This window comes from Electrophorus electricus, chromosome 11 (assembly GCF_013358815.1).
Source record: "Electrophorus electricus isolate fEleEle1 chromosome 11, fEleEle1.pri, whole genome shotgun sequence".
Lineage (NCBI taxonomy): Eukaryota > Metazoa > Chordata > Actinopteri > Gymnotiformes > Gymnotidae > Electrophorus > Electrophorus electricus.
In genome coordinates this window covers 4,915,875-4,940,142 of record NC_049545.1, presented here as the reverse complement: position 1 = coordinate 4,940,142, position 24,268 = coordinate 4,915,875, and the positions used below count along the sequence as shown (strand labels likewise).

Sequence of the window (24,268 nt, the reverse complement as noted above, 5' to 3'; positions counted from 1 at the left end):
GAATTCTGCAGCTTTGGCTGATGCTCTGTTTATCTTTTGGACATGGAGGCTCTTCTTATCACACAATCATCAGGAAATTTGAAAGTATTGTTCATTAGCCCTGCCTCTGCTTCAGAGCATGATGCTCAAGCTCAGTCACTCCTTTTTTAATGTATATCCTTCATTCATAACATACATCCTACTACAAAGAGACAGTGTCATAGTCTAACAAACTTGTTTTTTTTTTTACTTATCACATCTGTTGCATGTAATGGAATTTGAGAGCACACTATTTTCCACATTGCTCCTCTTATCCTATTTGTCACATGTATTGTACTGCAGTGTTCCAGCAGTGTGGCCAAGCCCAGATCCGGTATTTATACAGCATATTTTTGGGATGGAAGGAGAGCGGCAGCTGGTATCTTTACTGATAACAGAGCTGTGTCATAAGCTGAGCAGCCAGTGTGGGGCCATCAGTGTTCCCAAACAAAGAGCAGACACTTAGAGTCAGAGTTAACAAGGGTGGTGAAGGCCTGCACTCACTTCATCACAAAGGATTATTTGGATGTGCAGTTAATTCCAAATAATTTGGCAAAGTAGCTGTTGACCAAGTAATCTGCAAAAGGCATTTAAATCCCTTGCTGACTATTATGCATTTAATAATAGGAACTTCTTCATCAAGAACAGAACATCTGTAGCTACATATACTGAGAACTTTATTATGAACTGATTCGATAGGCTTCCAGGGAGAATATGTCGGCATATAGAAATCTCAAGCAATAAATTTTAGTTGTCCTCAAATTGATCTGACCAATTGATGTCATTCAGTGTTTGGTTCAACTGTAAAATCAGTTGCATATAACATTAGTTTGATATATTTTATTTTCGATGATCAGTGTCTTGATCATGAACTGTGCAACATACTAAAGCTTTTTCAGACACATATATACTGAATATTTACTAAATGTATTTGTCATGGAACGCTCGCCTCCCCCGAGTCATGTGGTTGAGCCCGCCATGTACAGTGGGAGGGCTGTTTTGTTTGTAACCACACCTGCACACACCTGCACCTCATCTGTCTAAATGTATATACACCCATGGCAAAGAGTTCAAGGTGTTGGTTATTGTTGATGTAACATGTGGATGTAACATAGTCAATGTTCATTGTATTCGTGTTCACCGTACAAGTTTAATGTTAATCGTTTCTTGTTTGTAGTGATTTTTGTGAGTGCCATTAGTGTTTCATGTTAAATTGTTAAATGTAAATAAATGTTCGTTCCAGTCAGTGGAGTCTGTGCGTCACTCGGGCCACCATGCGTTACAGTACTGTGTTTTATATATATATATATATATATATATATATATATATATATATATATATATATATAAAGGTTTTATTTATCAGAATTCTAACAGAATCAAATCTGAATTCAACAGAAGTTGACTTGCTTGTCTGTCCTCCAGCCTTCCTTTAGATGGGTAAGCCCAGCAGAAAGAAGATCAGTGAGCTCGGAGGCAGACATATAGAGTCAAGCACGTCCTCTGCGAGATAAGAGGGCTGTTTTAGTTTCCATAAACCTTATTTGTCTGATCCTTTCCTCCCTTCTGCCACTTCATCCCATCACAGATCCTTTTCTTGGATAGATACCTTGTGATCACAAGTTGACATAAGCCTGAAAGTATATCTCAACTACCCAGTGCTGTGGGTAGTTTCTAATTGCATAAAATTCTTGCTTGTTCTTACTTCTGTGCTAGCTGTTTGCCTCCTTATATTCCAAATAAGGCTGCACATTAGCCACTAGCCTTTGGGACACCATAGAGATGACATGGGATTTGTAGTTAGTACAACATCTACATGTGCAGTTAAAGTTTTAAGAGAGATGTCAGATACTCTGTGAGATGTGATGACTGTTGTCCTTGCTTTTATTCACCCACATACAGAAATGTTGAGTCAGAAAATAATTATGAATTTACCCTAAATAAATATATTTTTGTGGACAAGTTACAGCTAGGTTCACTGGTCCAGATGAAACCAGTTCAATGCATTTGAAGAATATTGTTTCTGGTTCATGAAAAAACTAATTCATCAGCTCCCTTTGTTGATCAAACACAAGCTCTGCCAAAGGCCTAAAGCTTTGAGCTCATACTACACCGGACCTAAACATATTTAAAAACTGCACCTGAAGGGTTTTGGAATGGAATTTGTGGTTATGGATTTAACCATATAAACATGTAAAGTATGTCTACATTTAAAAAAAAAACTGATCAAAGAATTATACCAATGCTGGGACAACAGCAGTAGCTGAGCTATGTCAACAGTGTTGCACTATTGTGTCTCACTCAAAGACACACATCCACCCAAAGGTTCACATCCTTTCTTATAAACAGTGAAATAAGGCACCATGAGTGATGTGTAGATATTAATATTCCTTTCTTCCCATTGTATTGTGTCTAAAGACATGCCCTTATTATGAAAAGATGACATAAATTACAAGTTATAATGTGGAAGCTTAGAACCTGTTACTAGCTCATAGTATCATTCCTTGATGGTTCAGGTTCTAATGTGAAGACTCCCAACACTGAACATTTTCTGTTGAACAAAACACAGAACAACCAAACATTTCAACCTAAGTCTTTATACTAAAGTGTTTCATTGTTTTCTATTTGCTCTATTGTTTAATCCTATTAGAAATTGTTTAGAGTGCCATTTAACTTGCACAAAGTGTTTAATTCATTACAAACTTGTTTTTATGGTTATGCACTTGGTATCTTGTTATATAGCGATTTGCTACTCGTGTATATGCAAATGCTGTCACTGGAGAATGTATCTGACAGACAAATGAGCTGCTCTGATGTCCCAATATTTATCATATCCTATAAGTAATCAGCTAAAAAAAATAGATACAAGCATATTTAAAATACACAATTATTACAGTGTAAATATGCAATAATTATCAGCATGCAATTCCAGGAATCTCAAAACATGCTAAGTAAAATCTTAAGTTTTAGTCTACTCTTGAAAATTCATTCATGTACAGCTTAGTATATTACTATTTTAAAGAACCAAAAAGAATGAAAGTCAGTATCCTTTTTTCTATTGCCAAATGTTAAGCTGGGGCAAATGAGACAAATTACCAGCCATGAGGTTTATCATGCTGTGTTGGATGTGTGGGCTATGTGCAGGAATGCACACAGGATCTTTTCACTACACAGACCTATCATCTGAAAAAGATCTCTATGGAGGCGCTGTGGGGTCACCATTGACACAATTCATTTGTGGATCTCCCATGTGACAGCTGCACTCACCCCATTAGCATTCAATCCACAGCTACTTGAATATTGCAACTTTTCAAGAGAAATGTGTATTCAGCTCGTGCATATTGTCACAAACCGAGTCAATTTATCATGGCGACTAAGACAAGTCAAGTTTCAAAGTATTACCCTGTATCAGTGAAACTTTTAGGGAGTAAGAAGCTTTAGACTAAGAGAATATGATCAGATCTGTCCTGGAAAACCAAGATGACATTTGCATTGCAGTTTTGTATGGTGTAGATAAGACTAATACAGTTATTTGCAGTAGCATAATTCATCATATTCATCAGTAGCATTATTCATCATATTACTCCTGCATTCTTTTGTTTTGTTTTGTTTTCCTTTTTTGAGAGGGTGCTTTTATACAGTTTGTTTCCAATGCCCAAATACCCAAAATTTTAAAATATAAAATGTAAATCTGAACTTAAATTGCTGTAAAAATTGTCATTAGAAGACAGAAGCCTAACCAGCGTTTGATTGTGCTGAAAATGGTTGGACATAACCACCTTTTAATGAATGAATAGATGAATAAATAAAATTAACAGGTTGACCTTATAAATGACTGATGTCTGCTCATTGCTTAGTAAGCCCTCCTTGTCTTCGAATTCAGAGTTGAGTGTTTGAGGATCAGCAGTGTTGGGGTTCCCATAGGGTAAATGAATGGTCGCAGTGACCCACAGCAGACAAGCAGAGCAATCGAGGCTCCCCTTTTGTGCCTATTTAGTGAACGCTGGAGTGATCAAAAAAGAGCCAAGTCCCACCCCCTCTGTTCTTCCCTCTTCAGCCCTCCCTGCCTCACTCCTCTTGCCCTGCCTGCTGCCTCCCAGGCTGTCTGTCTCCAATAGTGATGGGCTGGGAACAATGGTGAACTCTGTGTACCATGAAGTACTGTGGAGGCGATGTTGCCTGAAAGAAAGCTTTCAGCTTGGGCTTTACACAAACACACACACACACACACACACACACACACACACACACACACACACACACACACACACACACACACACACACACACACACACACACACCCCAAGAGTTTCGCCCTGGTATTAAACATTTTGATGGTGTTTTTCAAGGGGCATTACTGGCAACTAATTTGACACCATTTTTGGCAGATGTACATAAAACATACAACCTACACTCTCACTTTCAGCCTTGTAAAAAAGATTACACTCTGATAGTGTAGTTTCATGCAACATAAACTAAATTCCTTCTGATATGTTTCACATTATACTCAGTGACATATCTTTTCACAGTAATATAAGGGAAAGTTTCAGGCACAGGTCTCTTTCAGATACAAGCCTTTAGAGGTATTGAGGCCAGGTTGCTTATGTTGAATGCTTTACCACATAATTTGACTGAGTCCAAGAGTCAGAGTTGTCAATAAAAACTTCTTTTTACATTGACTGAGGGATAATAAATGCTATATATCTGTTACAGTACAACTGAATATTGGTTCTGAATTTTCTCATGTTGGTGGACTCCAGAAAAAAAATTCAATCTAGAATTTCAATTAATTATTGTTTGCTTAGTTATTATACTAAGGGAAGTTTGGAAATATTCAGCATGATAGCACTTAAGGATTAGAATTACATATTTTTTTACAAGATATGGTGCCATAAAAGACCAACCATTTGCCAGTATCACACATGCACCCGACACCTGTTGTACTCAAAGTGTTGACAAGTGAGACACCTGGATAAGTTCACAAAGCAGTGTTAATAAACAAGTAAATAAATAAGCTTCTAAGAATTTTTTTCAGTGGACATTAATTGAGCTATTGGTAAGAAATCATATAATAATTTTATGCATTAACAATATGCAGCTATAACTTCAAATAATATCCCAGAACACACATAAACCACCTTTGCAGCTTCAGACAGTGCAAGCTGTGGCCATGCATGCTGTCTGCTTACTCAGTGTACAACCTTTTTACACACTCTACACTGCTCACCCCTCCTCTGCAGGACTCTTCACTCTCAGTTCTGGCCTTTCCTGGCCTCAGGACAAGGACAGCATTCAGAGTGTTTGCCGATGATGTTTGTCAATGGGCCTGTGAACTGGCCTTCCTCTCTGCTTCGACCAGCAGAAAGGGAGCTGTCTATAGCAATAACAGGCCTAAAGAGGCCTGCTGAGTATGGAAGAGTGAGAGACCCACTGATCATGCCTGCAGTAGACCAGCCCTGTCAAAGCATGCACTGTTAATGTACAGCCTCCCAAGGCCTCCTAGCTTTTAAACTAACAAACCATATGTTGTTTAGAGCCTTGAGGCACAGTAGAAAGGTGGGGTGTTATTCTGTGTTATTCTCCTGTTGATGCCTTTGCTGAAGCAAGAAGTGATTTTATAGTCTATATTAGTTCTCCAATTCAAACAACCTGCCAAAAGGACTTTCATTAAATGTTTGCAGCAGTCATGCTGTGCAAAGAACCCTATCTAACATTAATACATTTAAACATGTAGTTTCAAAGCAACTTTTGGCAAAATCCTTAAAATTTACTAAATGAATATCTTTCATTTCCCAGTGCACCCCTTCCTATACAAGTAAAACTAGATGTAACGTGATGTGTTTGCCACCACAAATAAGTGAAACATTTTAGACAAAAGCATTTCAGCTCTTGACATACCTTTTTTTTGTCCTGTTGTGTGTTGTTTGGCCCTCAGTTGTAACCCGACACAGGTGCAAGTTCTTTTCCTCACTAGTTTGAGATTAAATTTAAAAAAACTCCCACATTTCAGAATAACATCCTGGCTCAGAGAGCATGATGACATTTTTAGATTCCAAGGACAGTTAACTTCCTCTCTTCCTGGTTACCATTGTGCTTCAGTGATAGTGAAACTCCCCAATGAGGTTGAATGGCCCCTTGAGTTTTTCATACTCGCTCACAATGGCTGGGGAAATATTGAAATTCTTATACCTCTGATGGATGTATATAGTTGCTATTTGCTGCAGAATTAACAGGTGTCATTAGCTCAGAACAATTGCAAAAAGATATAAGTAAGTGAAGAAAAAAAGATCTTTAATCCAATTCATGAGCCATACAGATATGTTAGCCAAATATGAGGTCAACTCTGGGTTCAATTTGGAATTATTGTTACATTTTTGTAAGTTTTTTAATTAAATATTAACTACTCTGATGAAATGCAAGGTGTTCTTTGCATTCAGATCTGACTGAACTATCACACAGACATTTTACACAAACACTAGCTCACATATCAAGTCAGAATCCAGCTAAACTAAGCAGGAAATATAGGAAAGAAAAGAAGGCAGTTTCTATATACCCACAGGAGCTATACACAAGGAACATTATTGCTGATAGACATCTGGAAAATTATGTGGTGACTCATTCAATCAAAGATCCTCATGGGTTGGTGTTGACTCTGAATGTCTCACTCTCATAGGTTAAAAATTTGTGCGCCTGGATCTCAAATGATTTTTTTTTTCTAGAATGTTAAATTGCTAAATGACTCTTGCGCTAATAAGTGGAAAGAAAGGGCATAAAAGGATTGTGTAATCCACCCACATGCGCTGTTAACAGTTTATGCTTGCTCTGTCTCATGTGCTCTTCATTACATACAGAGTAGACATCCAAAAGTTATTGAGGGATGTAACATTTGCTATAATTTACAGCAGGCAATTTACATTTGCAGTCTGCAAGGAATCATTCTTGTCCAAGTATCTATAATATCCTTTGAGGTGAATCTTGATTTCATTAAAAGCAATTTCATCATTCTTGGTGGTATGTAACCAGCAGAACTTTGCATAAAACCAAATGTGTGTTTAGGGGGATTGTGGGTAAAAAATACACTGAATCACATATACAATCAGGCACAAGAAAAAGGCCCGAGTGGTATAATCATCACAACGTGGGCTATGGCAGGTTATTTGTAGTGTGATTTCTTCTTTTTTTCTCTCTGTCTTCTGAAATTTGCCTTCCTATTCACTTGGATTTATGATGCTGATTTCCCAGGGTTACTGTGATTAAAGCATGATGAATTATCACCCCCTTGTGGCCATAAACATTTAGAAATCAATCGCAGGCTGTCATGCTACCCTTATGATAAACCATGCGAAGTGAGAGATATCAAGACCAGAGTTGAGGGGTAGAGGACGAATTTTAATTTTAATAGAATTTTAATAAAACAATATGCATGTTTCGGACAAGAAAACCTGGGAGGACATCTACAAAATTATATAACCCTCAAGATATAAACTGAAAACTCAATCAGTTTTATAAACCTTTATGCTCAGTACTGTTACCACTGGCTATGCTATAGAACGTCTGAATTTTTTAATACAAATTGTAGGCAGAACAAAAGTCTAATGTTGACATTAGAAACTAAAATATTTCACATGTCTAACATAATATGTAATGTACTAGCTGAGTACTAATGCTGACAAGCGTTTAGATGTAGGCTGGATAGTGGAGTACTCAGTATGACCTACTCTGATGCTCCTTGTCATATTGGACACGTGATTTTCCAACAGCAATTGTTCCAGAGCAGCAGTCTGCCACCTCAAAGGCTTTTACGTTGAAAATCTCAACAGGAAGTTCGCAGCCTGTGAAGTCCGACAGGACAAGCGGATCCCTTTGAGGGATTTTCCGTTTATTTAATATCCCCTTCGATTGCACTGAGAAAAAATATATCTGAAATAACACGGCATCTGCCATGTCCGAGACATACGGTACTGAACCCTATTTTTGTGTATTAATGTATTGTCACAAATCTTACAGTCAGGTTGCATTGATTTATCAGGTGTCTGATCTCATACATCGCAATTATTACTTGCAAGCTACCGACGTGCCCTACCAAGTACGCCAGTAGGGTGTAGCTGGCTGTAAGTACTAGGCTGTTTGCTAGCTTGATTGATGGAGTAATTTAGTCATCTGAAGTTAACGCCGATAACGTGTCGGAATGTGATATATATTATGTTCGTATATGACAGAAACGCATTTTCTGTGTTTAGGTTTATCCGCAGGAATGTAAACAGTGAAGCCTGATTGACGCGTTTTGTTTACTCAAAGCTTCAGTGGCTGAATATCCAAAACGTTTCATAATCTATGTCGTGCATTTCCAAATGTATTCTACCTGTTCTGTTTGCTAATTAGTAGCTCATCTGACATAATCAATGTATTTCCTTTTTGTCTGATTTATTAGTGTTTAGTTGCTGTCTTGTTAATTGCGGATATTGTAATTCTAGTATAAATTAGCTGATTTTATAACTCAGAAGTACAGTGGCAACTTTACTAACCCCGAAAAAGAGGATGTCACACCCCCAAAAGGACATGTGGGGGGGATGGGTATATGACACTAAAACACACAAAACTAACACCTTAACCTCTCTAGCTAGCTAACAGAGATCACCAATTTGATCTGGAAATCTGTAAAATAAATTCAATTTTACTCACCAAACTTGCCACCTACTTGCAGTATTTAAGTCTGGTATAGTGTATAGAAGGCATCAAATTAATCTTTCCTACTCTTTGAAGGGAAAGGATGTGCTGACCACAGAAAACGTTTTTCTTTTTGCACACCACTGCAAACATCCTAACAGACTATATTTACATCACTGACTTTCTGTGGTTGGCTGGGATGTGAGGTATAAGTTGATCTGTTATAACAGTGAAATACCAGGTATTTACTTTGACATGTATATGACCCAAGTGACATAAAATAATATTCATCAATGGAAAGCAACTATCAGTTCACTCCAGAAGGTTGTCAGATAGGTGTCTGTCCTGGCGCTCCACCAAATGGAGGACAAGGAGCTGAAAAATCCTGCCTAAAACCTGATATCTGGTGACCCTACTCAGAGAAAACACTAAGCTATAACTTTTATTATGTATTTTATCTAATAGTTCCATTAAAAAATATTTTTAAAATGAATAACATTCTTTTGTCTTCAGATTTCCTGTTCAAGTTCCTAGTTATTGGGAATGCTGGAACTGGAAAGTCATGTCTGCTTCATCAGTTCATAGAGAAAAAATGTATGTAATTTTCTAATAATAACACCTAAGGACATTAAATGTAAACAAAGTCAACATATTTCTTTTCACTCTCTTCGATTGTTCTTTTATTTGTTTGTTGTTTTTTGTGCCCCTGCAGTTAAAGACGACTCAAATCATACGATTGGTGTAGAGTTTGGCTCAAAGATCATCAACGTTGTTAACAAGTTTGTCAAACTCCAGATTTGGGATACTGCAGGACAGGAACGATTCAGGTATGTGTGTAGCCCCTAAAGCTGCAGTGTTCATCACACTAATGACTGGGAATCTAAATTGCATTACTCATATTTATAAATCGCTGTGTGATTATTATTGATCGCATGATATTGTTTGTCTTCTATATTGTTCGGTGCTGGTCATTCAGGGAGTCAGATTGAAGAGGGTTAGCTGCCAGTGAATTTGGAGAGCCAGTGAATTACCTCCAAGATTAAATGGTGCATGGCATTTTACATTTTAAGTGGTATAGACATAGGTAGTGTACTGAACATCAGCCAGTATCTTGCTACCAGAGCTTAGAGATCCTCATGGTTTTAGGCAGAATACAAGAAGACTGCAGAGCCTACAGCCACCATAGTCAGGCATTTATACATTGCACGGTACATAAACTGTCATTTAATTGGCTGTTTAGGAAGTGAAAGAAGTGTGATGAAGTGTTTGCTGCATATTGGCACAGTCAGGAATGAGGTTGCAAAATGTGTGCATGATGCCATCAGTTTTCACCACCAACTGATGCTCAAGTACTCATTCAGGTTATGTGACAAAACAATATGCAAATATCATATTTGAGTGATTAGAGTTATATATGACCCATTACTTCTATCCAAAGGATGTGTCGGCATGAACTAGGACTTTATGGTCTAGAGCAGCGATAATGTTTTCAAGAAATGTTTTCAAGAATAGCAGAGAAAAGTTAACAAAATATGTAATATAGCAACTGTTTTACATATGGTCGGGATTGTTTGTCCCTTTAACTACAGAGATCATTGCTTTTTTTTTTTTTTTGTCCTGTATTTGTGTACTCTAACAGGCATTTTGTTTCCTCAGATCTGTAACACGCAGCTATTACAGAGGTGCTGCAGGTGCCCTTCTTGTATATGACATCACCAGGTAAATTAACAGTGTGATCCGTGTCCTTGTGACTTTTTGCAAAACCTGTTTTCTGATGCCATAACAAACACAAATATTTCCCACATGTCATCACACTGGAAACCAGGCTGTGTTACTAACGTATTTTAGAACCAATAGTTGCACCCCAGCATGACAGTCCCGGAAAAGCAAAAGAGTGATTACACCTGTGACTTCTAACATATCGCTGGACTATATGAAATATTCTAAAGTGAGGTGAAGACTGTACCATCTATATATACCACCGTGTCTTTCTGCTGCATTGGATTAATCTGTATTGGGTTAATCCTGTCTTTGACAGTCGGGAAACATACAATGCTCTGACCAACTGGCTGACAGATGCCAGGATGTTAGCCAGCCAGAACATTGTCATAATACTGTGTGGCAATAAGAAGGACTTGGATGCTGATCGTGAGGTCACCTTTCTGGAGGCATCCCGCTTTGCTCAAGAGAATGGTGCGTGTAAATAGTCTGTTTTCTCTACCTCTACTACATACAGTGACCCATTTTTTTAAAATCCACATTTCCTTTAAGAGATACTACTGCCCACTTTAAAACAATATTCTATGCCCAGATTAATTCCATTTTTAATAGTAATATTTACATTCTTTTTTAAAAATTTGTAATAAAGATAGAATATAGATTATTATAGATTATCATATAGATTAAAGAAGTGTCAATTAAGGCGTAATGTAGTATTTCGAATTTTAAAACCCAGTTTTCACCGTATTTAGAATTATGTAACATTATGTAACAAGGTTTGCAGTTTGAATAAACCACAAGAGGCCACTGTTGGTTTGTAGATAGGTTCATGTTTACTGGGCGGCATTAAAATTAAGAGCTAGGGTGACAAAATCCTATTTCTAATATATCTTTAGTCTAAATAGTCAAAATATAAGATGGTTATGGCAATGTAACAGCAATTTATTCAGCCGAGCCTGTAGAGGCCTATCCATGTGGAGCATTTCATGAGTAAAATGAGTAAAAAAACATAATAGTCCCTGTGCATTTCAGAGCTTATGTTCCTGGAGACCAGTGCTTTAACAGGGGAGAATGTTGAAGAGGCCTTTGTCCAGTGTGCCCGCAAAATCCTCAATAAAATAGAGTCAGGTATGATGCCAGAGAGGAAACCACGGAGTGTACCTCACCGCTTGGTGTGGCATGTAGTGATGGGCTTTGGCTGTATTGGCCAGGTGAGCTGGATCCAGAGCGGATGGGTTCGGGGATTCAGTACGGTGATGCGGCCCTGAGGCAGCTGCGTTCCCCCAGGCGAGCTCAAGCTGAGAGCGTGCAAGAGTGCGGCTGTTAGCACCAGCACCAGTAGAGCTGAACAGCCAGGTAAGGGAAGACTTTGCTTTTGACCAAAGGCAGAATTTCAGAATATAACTACTGAATCTTATGTGAGTGACCACAGTTTGAGTGGAATTTCTGTCAATTTTGTGACTGGCATCACAGCACCATTAATTTTTCACAAAAGGACAATTGTCTGAACTGAATATGGTTAAATAAGGAAAACCTTTGCACATGCAACTGTGGCATTCTGATCCCAAGCATGTGTTACACAACTGTTTGCTGTTACCTTTCCACTTAGATAACAGATGCTGTGGGGAGAGACTGCTGCTTTTGTGCACAGCACTCAAAACACTCTACTCGCTAAAAATAGCAAAGCTGAGTTTACATAAATGATGCCGTTATTCACATTAGTTTAGACACTGTAGCATGCATTTATGGTTCTGATATATTTGTTTTAATAATAGAAGAGTTTAGATATTTGCTTGGTGATGGTATAATTTGTTATTGTGGTGTAAAAATGTTTTGGCCAAGTAAAACCCAGATTCAGGGTCAAAAAATGGGTCTCTAAACTTGCTTTTCACTGTGTCCTTTTAACTGATTCTTCTTATACTTTATATCCTTGAAGAATATTAAGTATATGAAGTATTTTGGACTACTTGCACAGTTTTATTATATACAATGATTTCTTGTACTGGTAATCAAATAACAGTAATTGTCAGTCCCCCTTAATTAATTGTGTGTGTGTGTGTTTTGCTTTAATCACATGTATTAGTGATTTAATGGTGAAAGTGGTAATAGAGGATGTTATAAATGATAGTAAATAATAATGTTTCCTAGTATACAAGCTAATTTTGTGTAACATCCCCTTCCTTTCCCTCTTGTCTGTAAAAGGATGTTTGTAGCAACTCAACAGCATCTGTACTGTATTTGGCATGTTCCAGGAAGGAGGAGCCCTGTTTAATATGGTGGGCTATTTTGGTCATTAACGCCCCATGAGCTTTGCTTAAGTTAGCCTCTGCATGCCCGAGTGACGATGATGCAGCAAACTGAACCACGCTAAGCATATCCTCCTCCCCAGCTCCCATGCTCACGCACAAACATGGAAACACATACAGGTCCTCTCCCATTTTCCCTACTAGTGAAAGAATACGTGCACAAACTGTCGCTTCCACCCTAAGAACTTATCAGTGGGATAGTGTGTGTGCACACTCGCTGCCATTAACACACACCAAACAGTGCAGAGCAGTAGTTATATTTAACTCCAGACTCTCTGTGTCCTTCCCAAACCCTTAGCATGGCCAGTTTCTAAGGTGCCTTATTTGGAAACTTTGGAATGCTAACCAGAAATAGAGATCCAAGGTGGATCCAAGGTATCTCTGGAAGGAGACAGCTAATTAACAAACAGCTGCTCATTTAAGACGCACTGCACAGAGTTGGATTAGTTTTGTCTTAGGTCAGAGATAGTAATAATATGAATTGTTATTGCAAAATATTTCTTTTTCAAAACGAACCATTACAAGTTCTAAAATTGTAGGGTAAAGTAGACTTTGAATGACATGTAGAGTGATGGGCAACACTCTTAAAAGGTGGAAATATTTAACTAATGGAACAGTTTACAGGTGTTGATATTGAGTAGATTTAGCTTTCTAGGACCATAATCTCCAATTTAAATTCTCCTTCCCTAACCCAAAAGAGGGAACTTGATTAAATTTTTGTCCTCAACAACAGTCAGCTCAGCAACAAACCTTATTCAACAGAATATTGGATAACACGGGTATTGGATATTAAATGTTACATCTCTGTATAGTGTACTTATGCAGATCCAAGAAGCCTGTGGTTGTGATCCAGAAGCAGTCTCACTATACCATTGGCAAAGCTTTTACCTCAGCAGTGTAGATGTATTTAGTACCATTGCTTGTAAAGGGTGTGCAGTAAGTGTGTGTATATGTCCTTTTAATTATTCTACTAGTTCATCAGTCACTGTAGTTTGTTTGTGTTTGGCAGGTTTTTTGAAGACTGGGAAGACTGTGGGGAATGGGATGAAAGACCCAAGACAGTGAAAACTCTTCCCTGACCTTCCTTTTACTTCAAATCAGACATGTCAGAGATTCTTGGATGCATCAGCACTCCAGAACATTAACTGTCGCATAGGGCTGAAGCAAAGACACCGGCTGTGTTCAAAACCTTGAGGATGATGAATCTAGACCCTTGCTGAAAGTTCTGCACTGAGCTATCTTACCCCTTTATGTCCTGTTCTACCCCCATTCAAGTATGTAGATCTTGTGTAGAGAAGAGCTAATAACGCCACTTTGGAGCATGTTTTATGGACTGCATTACGAGAACAGAATGAATAGTTTTTATGAGCTCGGGAACACTGTTGGTCAAGATCTTCAAGTTAGCACTATCATGTATATTGGTTTTACCATCACATGATACCATTTTATTCTGCTTTTTTCCTCTCCACAGATGGACGTATGTTGTGGGTAATCTTTTTTTGTCTAATATGGTGATATACTGGAATAGACCACATTTTATAAAAGTGATTGCTGTCCTTTGCAAGAATGCACTGTTATCCTATTCTGATGTCTTTGTGCACTGCATATATCAGAAAAGTTATGTAAAACCTGGAATGTCACAATACAGTATATATATGGTCAACCACTCCTATCTTCGCCTATACACACATCATAGTAAAACTAATTTAAAAAGTAAGTAGATTGAGAAGCCACATAGTTACATACAGTATTATATTATACTATTTCAAGTGCAATAGATATGTATTTCCATTCGCCTTCTAGCGTTTTTTGAAAATGTGTGTTCTGCACCCTATGTTCCACCTTAATTTAGCCACATTCTAGACTTGGAAACATTTAGGAGCAATACATGAATCATTCAGTACATTAGATTATGCCGTATTCTCTATTGATATGTTTCTATTATAAACATGTAGCACTTAACCCGCTTCCAGTTTGAGCCTGACAAAATCTTACTCTGCTTTTTCTATATCCTTTATTAAAACCCATCTTTCATGAAACTATTCTCCTCCACCATGCAAACAATATAAGACAATATATAGTTATCATCATTAAAAACATACATTTATTAGGATTACAAATTATTCTTGATTTTGGGGAATAAACCTGTGAATGGAGAAGAGCATTAGTAACCAAAGGTAGGCAGGTTTATTGTACTGATACCAGAATTAAAACATTCAGTTTTAAAATCCTGCTTCATCCAAGTTTAATTAGTGCAGTTATTTAACTGTCAATGACACATCCTCATATCAGAAATGTTTAATTATTGCTTATGTTTATTTACCAGAGAATTCAAATACAAGTTGGTGAGTATACTGCCATGAATTCATTAATCAGTCATGATTAAAAATGGGTCATGATTGGTACAAGTTCCTTCCTCTGACAATAGAGAGTCAGTCTTTCTTTTTAGAATAAATTGTGCTACTCATCAAATACTATTTCATAGTATAGGAAACTATTATTCTAAATAGATCAAAAAGATCACCTGTCTAAAGGGCTAAGAAATCCCAAGCAAGTCTGTCGGCATCAGGATGTCATAAAACTAAGGGTGAGTTATTCTGCATGTAGTTTTAATGAAAGCATATATCACAATGTACACTGTAAAATTGTTCACTGTTAAAACAGTGAGATATTGAGAACATAAGCTTGGCATTATATTTGTTATAAAAAAAAAAAGATTGTTTAGGAAGTAACACAGTAATACTGTATCAATACAATGATCATAAACTTCACAGTGACCTCACATTAACTCATCTTCACTGATACTCTTGAGAAAGCACCGACTTCTGTTATGATTAGCTTTTTATACTTTTTACATTAAAATGAGTTTTGTATGGAGTAACAGCATATCACATATGCAATATGGTAATTGTTTTTAAATTTATTAATACATTAGGTACACAATTTGTCCAAAGCCTGAAAACACTTGACTTAATTCAAGTTCACTAAGCAAAAACAGCAAGAGATATAAATTTAAACCTCAATTATTGGCCATTCTTTTTATCAAACTATGACCAATTAAAGTTATGCTAAAATATGTTGTATAATATAAAAACTCTCTTTGCAAGAGTCTAAGAAAAAGTCCCATTACTCCGCCTTCTATGATGCAGAATCCTATTAGTTCTACACAATATACTTATGTACATTTAACACAGGCAAATGTCCAAACACTAATAAATCTAAAACACCCTTCAGAGTTCTTCAGAGCAGCTTCCTTGACTCTTTACAGACAGTGGCAGTAAATCACCTTTTTGCTTCAGTGGCTCAGGAGCAACATTATGGCTTCATTATCAATACCATAAAAGGATCACTACTAAACGAAAATATGTATCCTCTGAAGTGTCCAATGGTAAGTAATGACTTTGTATAAAGAATTATTATTATTATTATTTTTTTTAAATGCACCGTTACAAACGTCTATTGACTACCAAGAATCCCATTTGTATTCACCATTTCTATACATTATACAACAGCTGTTCCCACCTCACATATTGTCCATCACAGAAGTGTCCTTTGGTCACATTTGATCGCAGAATCTCATTCTTCCTCTGGGAATCTAGCCCCCAAGGCTTGCTAGACATCTTTAGCAGGTTTCAGTTATTCATGATTTTACTTTGGTGAGCTACCCTGAATGCTGTAATAAGATCACATAGGTAAAAATGTGAAAGATTTTGAGTCGGTTTATGTGCTTTCATATCTGCCAGCCCAGAAAAGAAACCTCTTCCTGGTTCTAAGACAGAAATAGCCCGAAATGGGTCAATTTACATCGACGGTAAAGCAAAAACAATGAAATAGTGCAACAGAGCAGGAACACTGTCCTACATAGTTATTATAAGCGTCTCATTACAAATGTCTTTTTAAAAAAAAGTTTAGTTTAGGGATCATGTTCTAATTAATCCCTCTTCAACTTGTATATAACATAGATAAAGAACTTGACCCAGGATGTTTTCATGCAGCTTATGAAGGGCTTCAAAATCAGTTGATGAGTGTACAAATGTAAACATTCAACTGAAGTGTTGTAGATATCCATAACTGGCTAAAACAAGAACTGTGTTATATTTGTTTAAGAACAAATACCTACTGACTACATCGTCACATTAAACCAGACATGAGATGTCCCCTGTGGAATGAACAATGGAATGCATGAGAGAGTAAACCAACACACGTAGTTCCTGGGAACCACATTATTAACATCTATAATCTAGACTAGTGCCCTTAAAACAGAATTTGAGTTCTAAGATTAAGACAGAACATAACAGTTAGTGAACAGATACTATTCCTTTCAGTATGCACAAGTAACTAAATGTGGCACTAGAATTTGACATGTAAAAACACTGAAAATCCATTATTTTTTAAAAGTATGGAAATTACGCAGACAATACCAGCTAAAAATAGAAAAGTAGCAATTTTGTTCTGGTATTAACAGGTAAACTGCATTAATTGGATGCTTCAAGACAGTACTCCAAGAAGAGTGCGATGGAGAACATACAATGATCACATACAGTGTTTGGAGCCTGAGGTGTTTGTCCATTGTTTTAACTGAATTTGTGTGATATAATTAAGTGTATAGGACATTATCGAGACCTAGCAGAAAAACACCGCATATACTCTGTCATCCAGGGGTTGTAATCAGGTGAGATTTTGCTTTTGTTCATCTTCTCCTGGTCAGCCGATTTTGCCCTTCGCTTGTCAACTCTCTTCATATGTTTCTCAACCTCTCGCCTGGTTTTAGCTCGTAATGCAGATTCATGAATCTAGTCATGGAGAGAAACAAACATTGAACAAACATTAATCTGCGTGCCTTATGAACGACCCTGTCAGTCAAACAATATGCTGTTTGAGAGTTAACCTAAAGATCTCTTCATATTACACCACTAACAGTAAACACTATGGGTCAGTTTTTATAAACAGCTCAAGCCTAATCCAGGATGTTCAATGCAGTCATTATCTATGAGCAGTAGATTTATTTACATGTGATTATTTTGGACTAAGAAAACCAACCCATATGTAAAGTCATAACTACGGTGTTAATGAAATGACGTTATATTACAATTGTTTTAATCTTGTTTGTTCACTCAAAGATGAACATTTAATTCTGTATTAAGAGAGATATGATCATCATACATCTGAGAAGGTTCTCACCTCTTTGGTTGATGCAGCTGGACCTACATTATGGGTTTTTCTGGAGGCCATCTCTACTGATCTCTCTCCTGCACCATACATAGCAAAAGGGTGTTTACTCTCTTTGTCAATGTCTTTAGTGATCTTTTGCTTAGTTTTAGACCTGGATAGCTTGTGTGAATTGTGGGATTTGCCCTTTGCTTTGGTCTGGGCACAGATGTCTGTTTCTGGCTGGACAGCACGGGGGGATTCCCAGCTTTTGCCATCCTGCTTTTCCTGAGGTTCAACGTCTCTTGTGTCTTGTTCTGTTATGGAGAAATGTTCCATTCTGAACCTCTGCATCATAACATAGTTTCAAAGGTCAACCTTTGAGTTAACCAAACCACTAAAAATAGAGTTTTCTACCGACGTATTTATTTGGTGTACTTATCAACATATTTTAGCTGTAATTAAAATGGAGAGTTAAAGTTTTGAATTTGATATCCCGTTACAACTCAAAATGTAGCCTACCTACAGACTGTGTAATTTCTCTTTCATGTTTCGTTTCATTCGGTCCAGAGACAGCTTGACCTGCTGTTTCGTTTGTTGCTCTTGGTTCTGATGGAGTTTCTTCCACTAGTTGCAGCGGTTCGACTTTATTTTTGCTTAGAGGTGTTGATTTTCCACTGGAATCGTTGTCACTTTCACATTCATCCCAAAACCAAGGGTTATGTGCCTGCTCCAGCAATCGCCTTGACAATCTGTACTTCACCAAATCCTCGTAACATTTTGCATAAGTCTCCCATTTTGGATCCTTGAATTTCTTCATATATTCGGATCTGATCCGTTTTGTCACCATATTCTTCCACTTATAAACTGCAAAGGAAAATATTTTAATATCAAGCTACATTGTAGCATACATCAAAAACAGAAACCATATTTTCCGGCCGATATTTAAATCAAAACAGTTCTTAAAGGAAAACCTTTTCCTGAGAGGAAACCAATCGCTGATCTGCTGTGCATACACTCATTTGACACACCCCCTTATGTATCCGCCTATTTAAGTCATGGCGGCCACTTACTCCTTAAACCTTGTTTTTAGCTTATGGCATTTGTATGTTTAACAGCTGTTATAAGCAATGCTACAATGTGGCAGCTGTGATTAGTTCATTACATTAATTCTATCTATGCATTGCACTAAATTGATACACTGACAATCTTATGTTCTACTGTTTTATGTACGCTGTTGCTTAAAGAACAGGGCGGTAGATATGCTAGTTATTTCAATGTCTACGAGTTTTACAATGTATTTTTAATCAGAGTTCAGCTACGTCTGCAGCTAAAAATAATTTCTTGGTGATATATCATGCTAAACATGATACAGACCTTGTCAACAATCCAAAGATCCGCCATGATATTTGTAACATTATTGCCTTTATTCGCGTCATCAAGCAATGTCGATTCAGTCCAAAACGGTGTGTGAACAGATCGTTTTTGCTTACCGTTTCCGACTGCACACAAAAGCAAACGTAAGCCGATCGTGTTTATAATCTACCTATTCCACTTTTGCTGGGCAGCACATTCTACTTTTATTTTGGCTCCGCCCTCTGGTAAAGGAAGTCGTTGAAAATGTCAAGAAATAGCAACAGGTTGGAGATTTGACTTGAGTGTAAACGAAGTCTTGCACAGATATGTCAAGACGATTTTCAGATTTATCGAATCTAAAATAAGATGTATAAAATTGCTGTATTTTGGGGTCAAATGACGTGGGGTGAGTGCAGTATTTCGCTGTCTCGCACCATTACCTTGCACATAGAGAGGTTCCATAAACTAGCGAACACACAAACCTAGAAAATGGTTTGGAATACTAGTCGCAGTTTATTGACATAGAATATAATGTAACTAATTAAGCGAGAGAGTTCAAACAACTAACGGACACGAGTTTATTCATCCTCCATATCCCTATCGAATATCATCTGTCTGTTTTGGAGAAGCCAACGAATCGCATTCTTGTCGAGTCAAGGGGAGTCAGCTTTCACTTATGTCAAAGCAGGGCACATAAAGACAGTGGGTAGAGTCTGACAAAGATAGACATGAACTTAGTGACTTCTGTTTCTGCTTCAGGGACTCTTGGACGACTTATGGATGAAGAAATGTGGTTGGTGTGGCTGGGAAGGGTGCTGGCAGGTATACGGTACGTTGGGCTGTTTAAATACATTTGTGGTCATGATTGAGCTCAGATGCTGGCATTTGACATGTTACGCATGTCTCTGAGGTGAGGGTATAATTGTATAAATGTGGGCTGAACACAGTTTAGGCATGATTTCAGTTTTAGTTTGAAAATGAGTGTACTGTAAAGGAATAAAATGGTAAGAACTAATAAAACTACATTAGAGTAATAAAATTAATGCACATAGACACGGCTCAAAAATATACCAAATAATGGACTTTAATAAATTAAAATGTATGTACATTTTACATTATGGAGTATGACATTTCATGTTTATCTTGTTCCTGGTGTTGCTTGTTCTTCATTGAAGCATATGCATCACATAGTAAATCTGTCCTTTGTCGACAGAGTGCTCCATTACTGCATGGTTTGTAGTGGGTAGACACGGGAGATGGTGATTGTGGTGAATTTAGAAGCATTTGCGGTGCACAATGCTGGGTCCTGCCTCATCATATTCCTGCTTGGTGATCCACATCTGCTGGAAGGTGGACAGGGAAGCCAAGATGGAGCCGCCAATCCATACGGAGTACTTACGCTCGGGTGGGGCAATGATCTGGGATAATAAAGAGAAGAATGAGATGCAAAGATACGCTCGACATCATAGCTGTGGAAAGCAGATACATATAATAGAAAACAGACGCATTACCTTGATCTTCATCGTGCTGGGGGCCAGGGCAGTGATCTCCTTCTGCATACGATCAGCAATGCCAGGGTACATGGTGGTACCACCAGACAGAACATTGTTGGCATACAGGTCCTTTCTGATGTCAATGTCACATTTCATGATGCTGTTGTAGGCAGTCTCATGGATTCCAGCAGACTCCATACCTTTTCAAAAGAAGGTAAATGTCATTAGCAGACGTTCTAGTTCTTCAAATGTTCTAGTAACATACATTGTAGATGGAGTTGATAGCTACCCACCAATGAAGGAAGGCTGGAAGAGAGTCTCGGGGCAACGAAAACGCTCGTTACCGATGGTGATAACCTGGCCATCAGGCAACTCGTAGCTCTTCTCCAAGGAGGAGGAGGAAGCTGCAGTGGCCATTTCATTCTCAAAGTCCAGAGCCACGTAGCACAGCTTCTCCTTGATGTCACGCACAATCTCACGTTCAGCTGTGATGGAGCATTGTATGAGTTAACAAAACATGTATGATATTGCAGAGATTCATTTTTTAGGGTTAATTTAAGAGGAACCTGAAGGACAAACTATGAGCAACTGCCTGTTGACAAAATGAAATTTAATATTTACCGGTTGTGACGAAAGAATAGCCACGCTCAGTCAGGATCTTCATGAGGTAGTCAGTCAGATCACGACCAGCCAAATCCAGACGCATGATGGCATGGGGCAGAGCATAACCCTCATAGATGGGGACATTGTGGGTCACACCATCACCAGAGTCCAGCACAATACCTAAAAAATAGATAAAAAGATATGGCAAGTAAGCACAATGAGGCATGAAACATCTTGTGCATAATAGACTCAATTTTTTAAAAATTATTGCGTGTCTGTGTTTAGTGCCGTATGAAATACACAGATAACCATTTAAATATTGTACATTGTTTAGCTTGTACATATTAATACAGTAATTATAAGTGTAAAAGTATGTGATGCATTTCTCACCAGTGGTACGGCCAGAAGCATAAAGGGACAGCACTGCTTGGATGGCTACATACATGGCGGGAACATTGAAGGTCTCAAACATGATCTGGGTCATCTTCTCACGGTTAGCCTTGGGATTCAGAGGGGCCTCAGTGAGCAGGGTGGGGTGCTCCTCAGGCGCAACCCGGAGCTCATTGTAGAAAGTGTGGTGCCAAATCTTCTCCATATCGTCCCAGTTGGTAATGATGCCATGCTCAATGGGGTACTTCAGAGTGAGGATACCCCTCTTGCTCTGAGCTTCATCTCCTACATAGGAGTCCTTCTGACCCATACCCACCATGACACCCTAAAAGAAAAAGTAAATATACACTTAATATTTTATTGAATAGTTTAATTTACCATTGACTTGAATGTGCTATTATAAAGCTCTATAAATAATTACAGTCTTAATGGACAAAGTCATGTGAAATATACCTGATGACGAGGGCGGCCAACAATGGAAGGGAAGACGGCCCTTGGGGCATCATCACCGGCGAAACCAGCCTTGACCAGGCCTGATCCATTATCGCACACCAAGGCAGTAGTCTCCTCGTCGTCACACATCTTTGTGGGTTTTAAGTCTGAATATGGTGGTAAATCATTATGTGAATTATTTGTAACACATCCAGCATAGAATAAAACAAAACAAGAGAAACAGCTGTATACTATAAGTATTGTTAATGTGCATAGTTTTCTCTGACACTAATCAAAATGTCTCTAAACAATAATAACATTAACAGCATTTAGCTGACACATTTATCCAAAGCAACTTACAACTATGAGTGAATACATATTTTTTTTTTAGGGTTAAGGGTCTTGCTCTGGGGCCCAACAGTAGCAACTTGGCAACTGTGGGGCTTAACCTGTAACCATCTGATTGGTAGTCAAGTACCTTAACCACTGAGCTACTGCTGCCCTAGTTAAGCTCACTGTACTCATTGTATTCGAGGCAGAAAACTTTATTTTTTAAAAGACTTAACAGAATTTCACAATATGATGGTTAGACTCAACTGGCAGTACACGTCTTAGGAATGAATGCCAGCTATACTGAAAGAATGATATTTACAGTCTGCAAGCATAGCTTCCACCAACTTAACAGTATAAAACTATTATGTTTAATAACTGAATAATACTAAATGTTTGACTATAGATATGTATACAAAAATTGGATTTGCTTTTTTTTTCTCTTTATCGTCACACATCCTGAATAGCCTATTTTCTTTTGTTCATATAAGGCTTTCTGTAAACCACGTCAACAGTTAATTCATTTACACGAAAATAAAATAAATAGTTTCCAATTGGTCCTCGTCCTTCCAAATCTGCCATGCTATGTTGTGGTTATTTCAGCCTCCCTTACCTTTGGTGGTGCCTTTCTTAGATGAAGCTCAGTGCAGAATGCAACCACTGCTGGTTCCAGCTACAGAGTGACTCCAGTCCTCCGGAAATTTATATACCATCGCCTTAATTCCCTCCCCATGTACATAATTGAAGATACCAATGTGTTCAATTGGATTTTTCCCCCAACCTTCACCCATATTAGGTTCTTGGACGGCAAGCCAACGGGACTTCATAAAGAAGCTGCCTGCCTACCTCGGTTCGAGTGTGCATGACTGTCCTAATATGGCATGATAGTCATGTTATGAAGCCACGGCTCCCGAACCGTATATGGGGAGCATGTGCTGTTGTTACTACTCTCTTCGCACATGGTGCATCGTAGGCTACTACGCTGGTATGGCCCGCCTGTCAGGCAATTAGGCTACATTTGAAAAGTTTGCACTGTAGAGACGACAGATTATCCAGGATATTGATGCCGCCAAGAACGTTGGACAGGAGTGTATACTATTATAAAGTTGCTTGATCATGGATGTGTCGAATAGTTTTTACACCTTTGTTACCAATATAATTACTTAACCATCGACTTTTAACGTAGGCTAATCAGGACGAGCTTTCATTTCGATTACTAATTTCAAGTAAGATAGGTTACTTCGATGCGTAAAAGAAGGTCCCAATCAACTCCAAAACTTTTCAATGGAACATAAGCGATGACCCGAGAAGTACTCTAACATTTCGGTTGAGAGGTCTTTCTTGACCAAACTCCCTTTCTTAACAGCGCAGGTGAAGACATGAGAGATATAGATCAGCCTGTGGGGTAAGAGTTTTAATGGAGTGTGTATTGTTGGGATAAATAGCCCGTATTTTATCTGCTTTTATAATAGACCAGATTCATTTCAGTTAAGCAAAATGGAAAACGTAGGTGTTTGGAAGTTGGCCAAAATAACGTGTCACTTGGAAGATATTGCCTTTTAATAGGCTGATTGAAGGAAATATTTGAGTGCTAGGGTTTTAGTAAACAACTCCCGAATTTCTTTTTAGAACAATAATTAAAAAATAATTTAACAACAATTTAGGATCTACATGAGACAATAAAAGGACTATTTTGGGCTACATGTCAGCCAGTAATGCTTATAGACTAATCTGGATGAACTTATAAGAGTATAGAAGAACTGAAATGTTAACCTACTGTAGAGTAACCCAGTAGGAAAATAATTT

General features: G+C 37.9%; 3 protein-coding genes and 1 long non-coding RNA gene across 6 annotated transcripts; 2 read left to right on the top strand and 2 right to left on the bottom strand.

The window, feature by feature from the left end:
• Nucleotides 1-7,858: 7,858 nt before the first annotated feature.
• Nucleotides 7,859-14,373, top strand: rab4a (RAB4a, member RAS oncogene family). Of its 2 annotated transcripts, none has more exons than XM_027017602.2 (8): nucleotides 7,859-7,976; nucleotides 9,199-9,279; nucleotides 9,398-9,512; nucleotides 10,342-10,404; nucleotides 10,724-10,878; nucleotides 11,437-11,532; nucleotides 11,616-11,760; nucleotides 13,720-14,373. In XM_027017602.2, the coding sequence occupies exons 1-7, from the start codon at nucleotides 7,961-7,963 to the stop codon at nucleotides 11,729-11,731; spliced, it is 642 nt and encodes a 213-aa protein (XP_026873403.1). In that variant the 5' UTR covers nucleotides 7,859-7,960; the 3' UTR covers nucleotides 11,732-11,760; nucleotides 13,720-14,373. The 2 variants fall into 2 exon arrangements, with proteins under 2 accessions (XP_026873403.1, XP_026873404.1); XM_027017603.2 differs by lacking the exon at nucleotides 13,720-14,373 and adding an exon at nucleotides 12,607-13,709.
• A 415-nt stretch (nucleotides 14,374-14,788) lies between these two features.
• Nucleotides 14,789-19,433, bottom strand: ccsapb (centriole, cilia and spindle-associated protein b). 2 transcript variants are annotated; one of them, XM_027017601.2, is made up of 4 exons: nucleotides 19,352-19,433; nucleotides 18,381-18,725; nucleotides 17,892-18,175; nucleotides 14,789-17,503 (listed from the first exon to the last, which is right to left on the bottom strand). In XM_027017601.2, exons 2-4 carry the CDS (start codon nucleotides 18,706-18,708, stop codon nucleotides 17,324-17,326), a joined length of 792 nt encoding a protein of 263 aa, XP_026873402.1. In that variant the 5' UTR covers nucleotides 18,709-18,725; nucleotides 19,352-19,433; the 3' UTR covers nucleotides 14,789-17,323. The 2 variants fall into 2 exon arrangements, with proteins under 2 accessions (XP_026873402.1, XP_026873401.1); XM_027017600.2 differs by having other exon boundaries at nucleotides 19,236-19,377.
• A 39-nt stretch (nucleotides 19,434-19,472) lies between these two features.
• On the top strand, nucleotides 19,473-21,792 carry LOC113582056. The gene is made up of 3 exons (XR_003411120.2): nucleotides 19,473-19,620; nucleotides 19,974-20,043; nucleotides 21,704-21,792. It is a non-coding gene; the product is annotated as an uncharacterized LOC113582056 (long non-coding RNA).
• On the bottom strand, nucleotides 20,274-23,297 carry acta1b (actin alpha 1, skeletal muscle b). The gene is made up of 7 exons (XM_027017599.2): nucleotides 23,076-23,297; nucleotides 22,154-22,299; nucleotides 21,701-22,025; nucleotides 21,329-21,490; nucleotides 21,001-21,192; nucleotides 20,726-20,907; nucleotides 20,274-20,632 (listed from the first exon to the last, which is right to left on the bottom strand). Exons 2-7 carry the CDS (start codon nucleotides 22,280-22,282, stop codon nucleotides 20,489-20,491), a joined length of 1,134 nt encoding a protein of 377 aa, XP_026873400.1. The 5' UTR covers nucleotides 22,283-22,299; nucleotides 23,076-23,297; the 3' UTR covers nucleotides 20,274-20,488.
• Nucleotides 23,298-24,268: the final 971 nt, after the last annotated feature.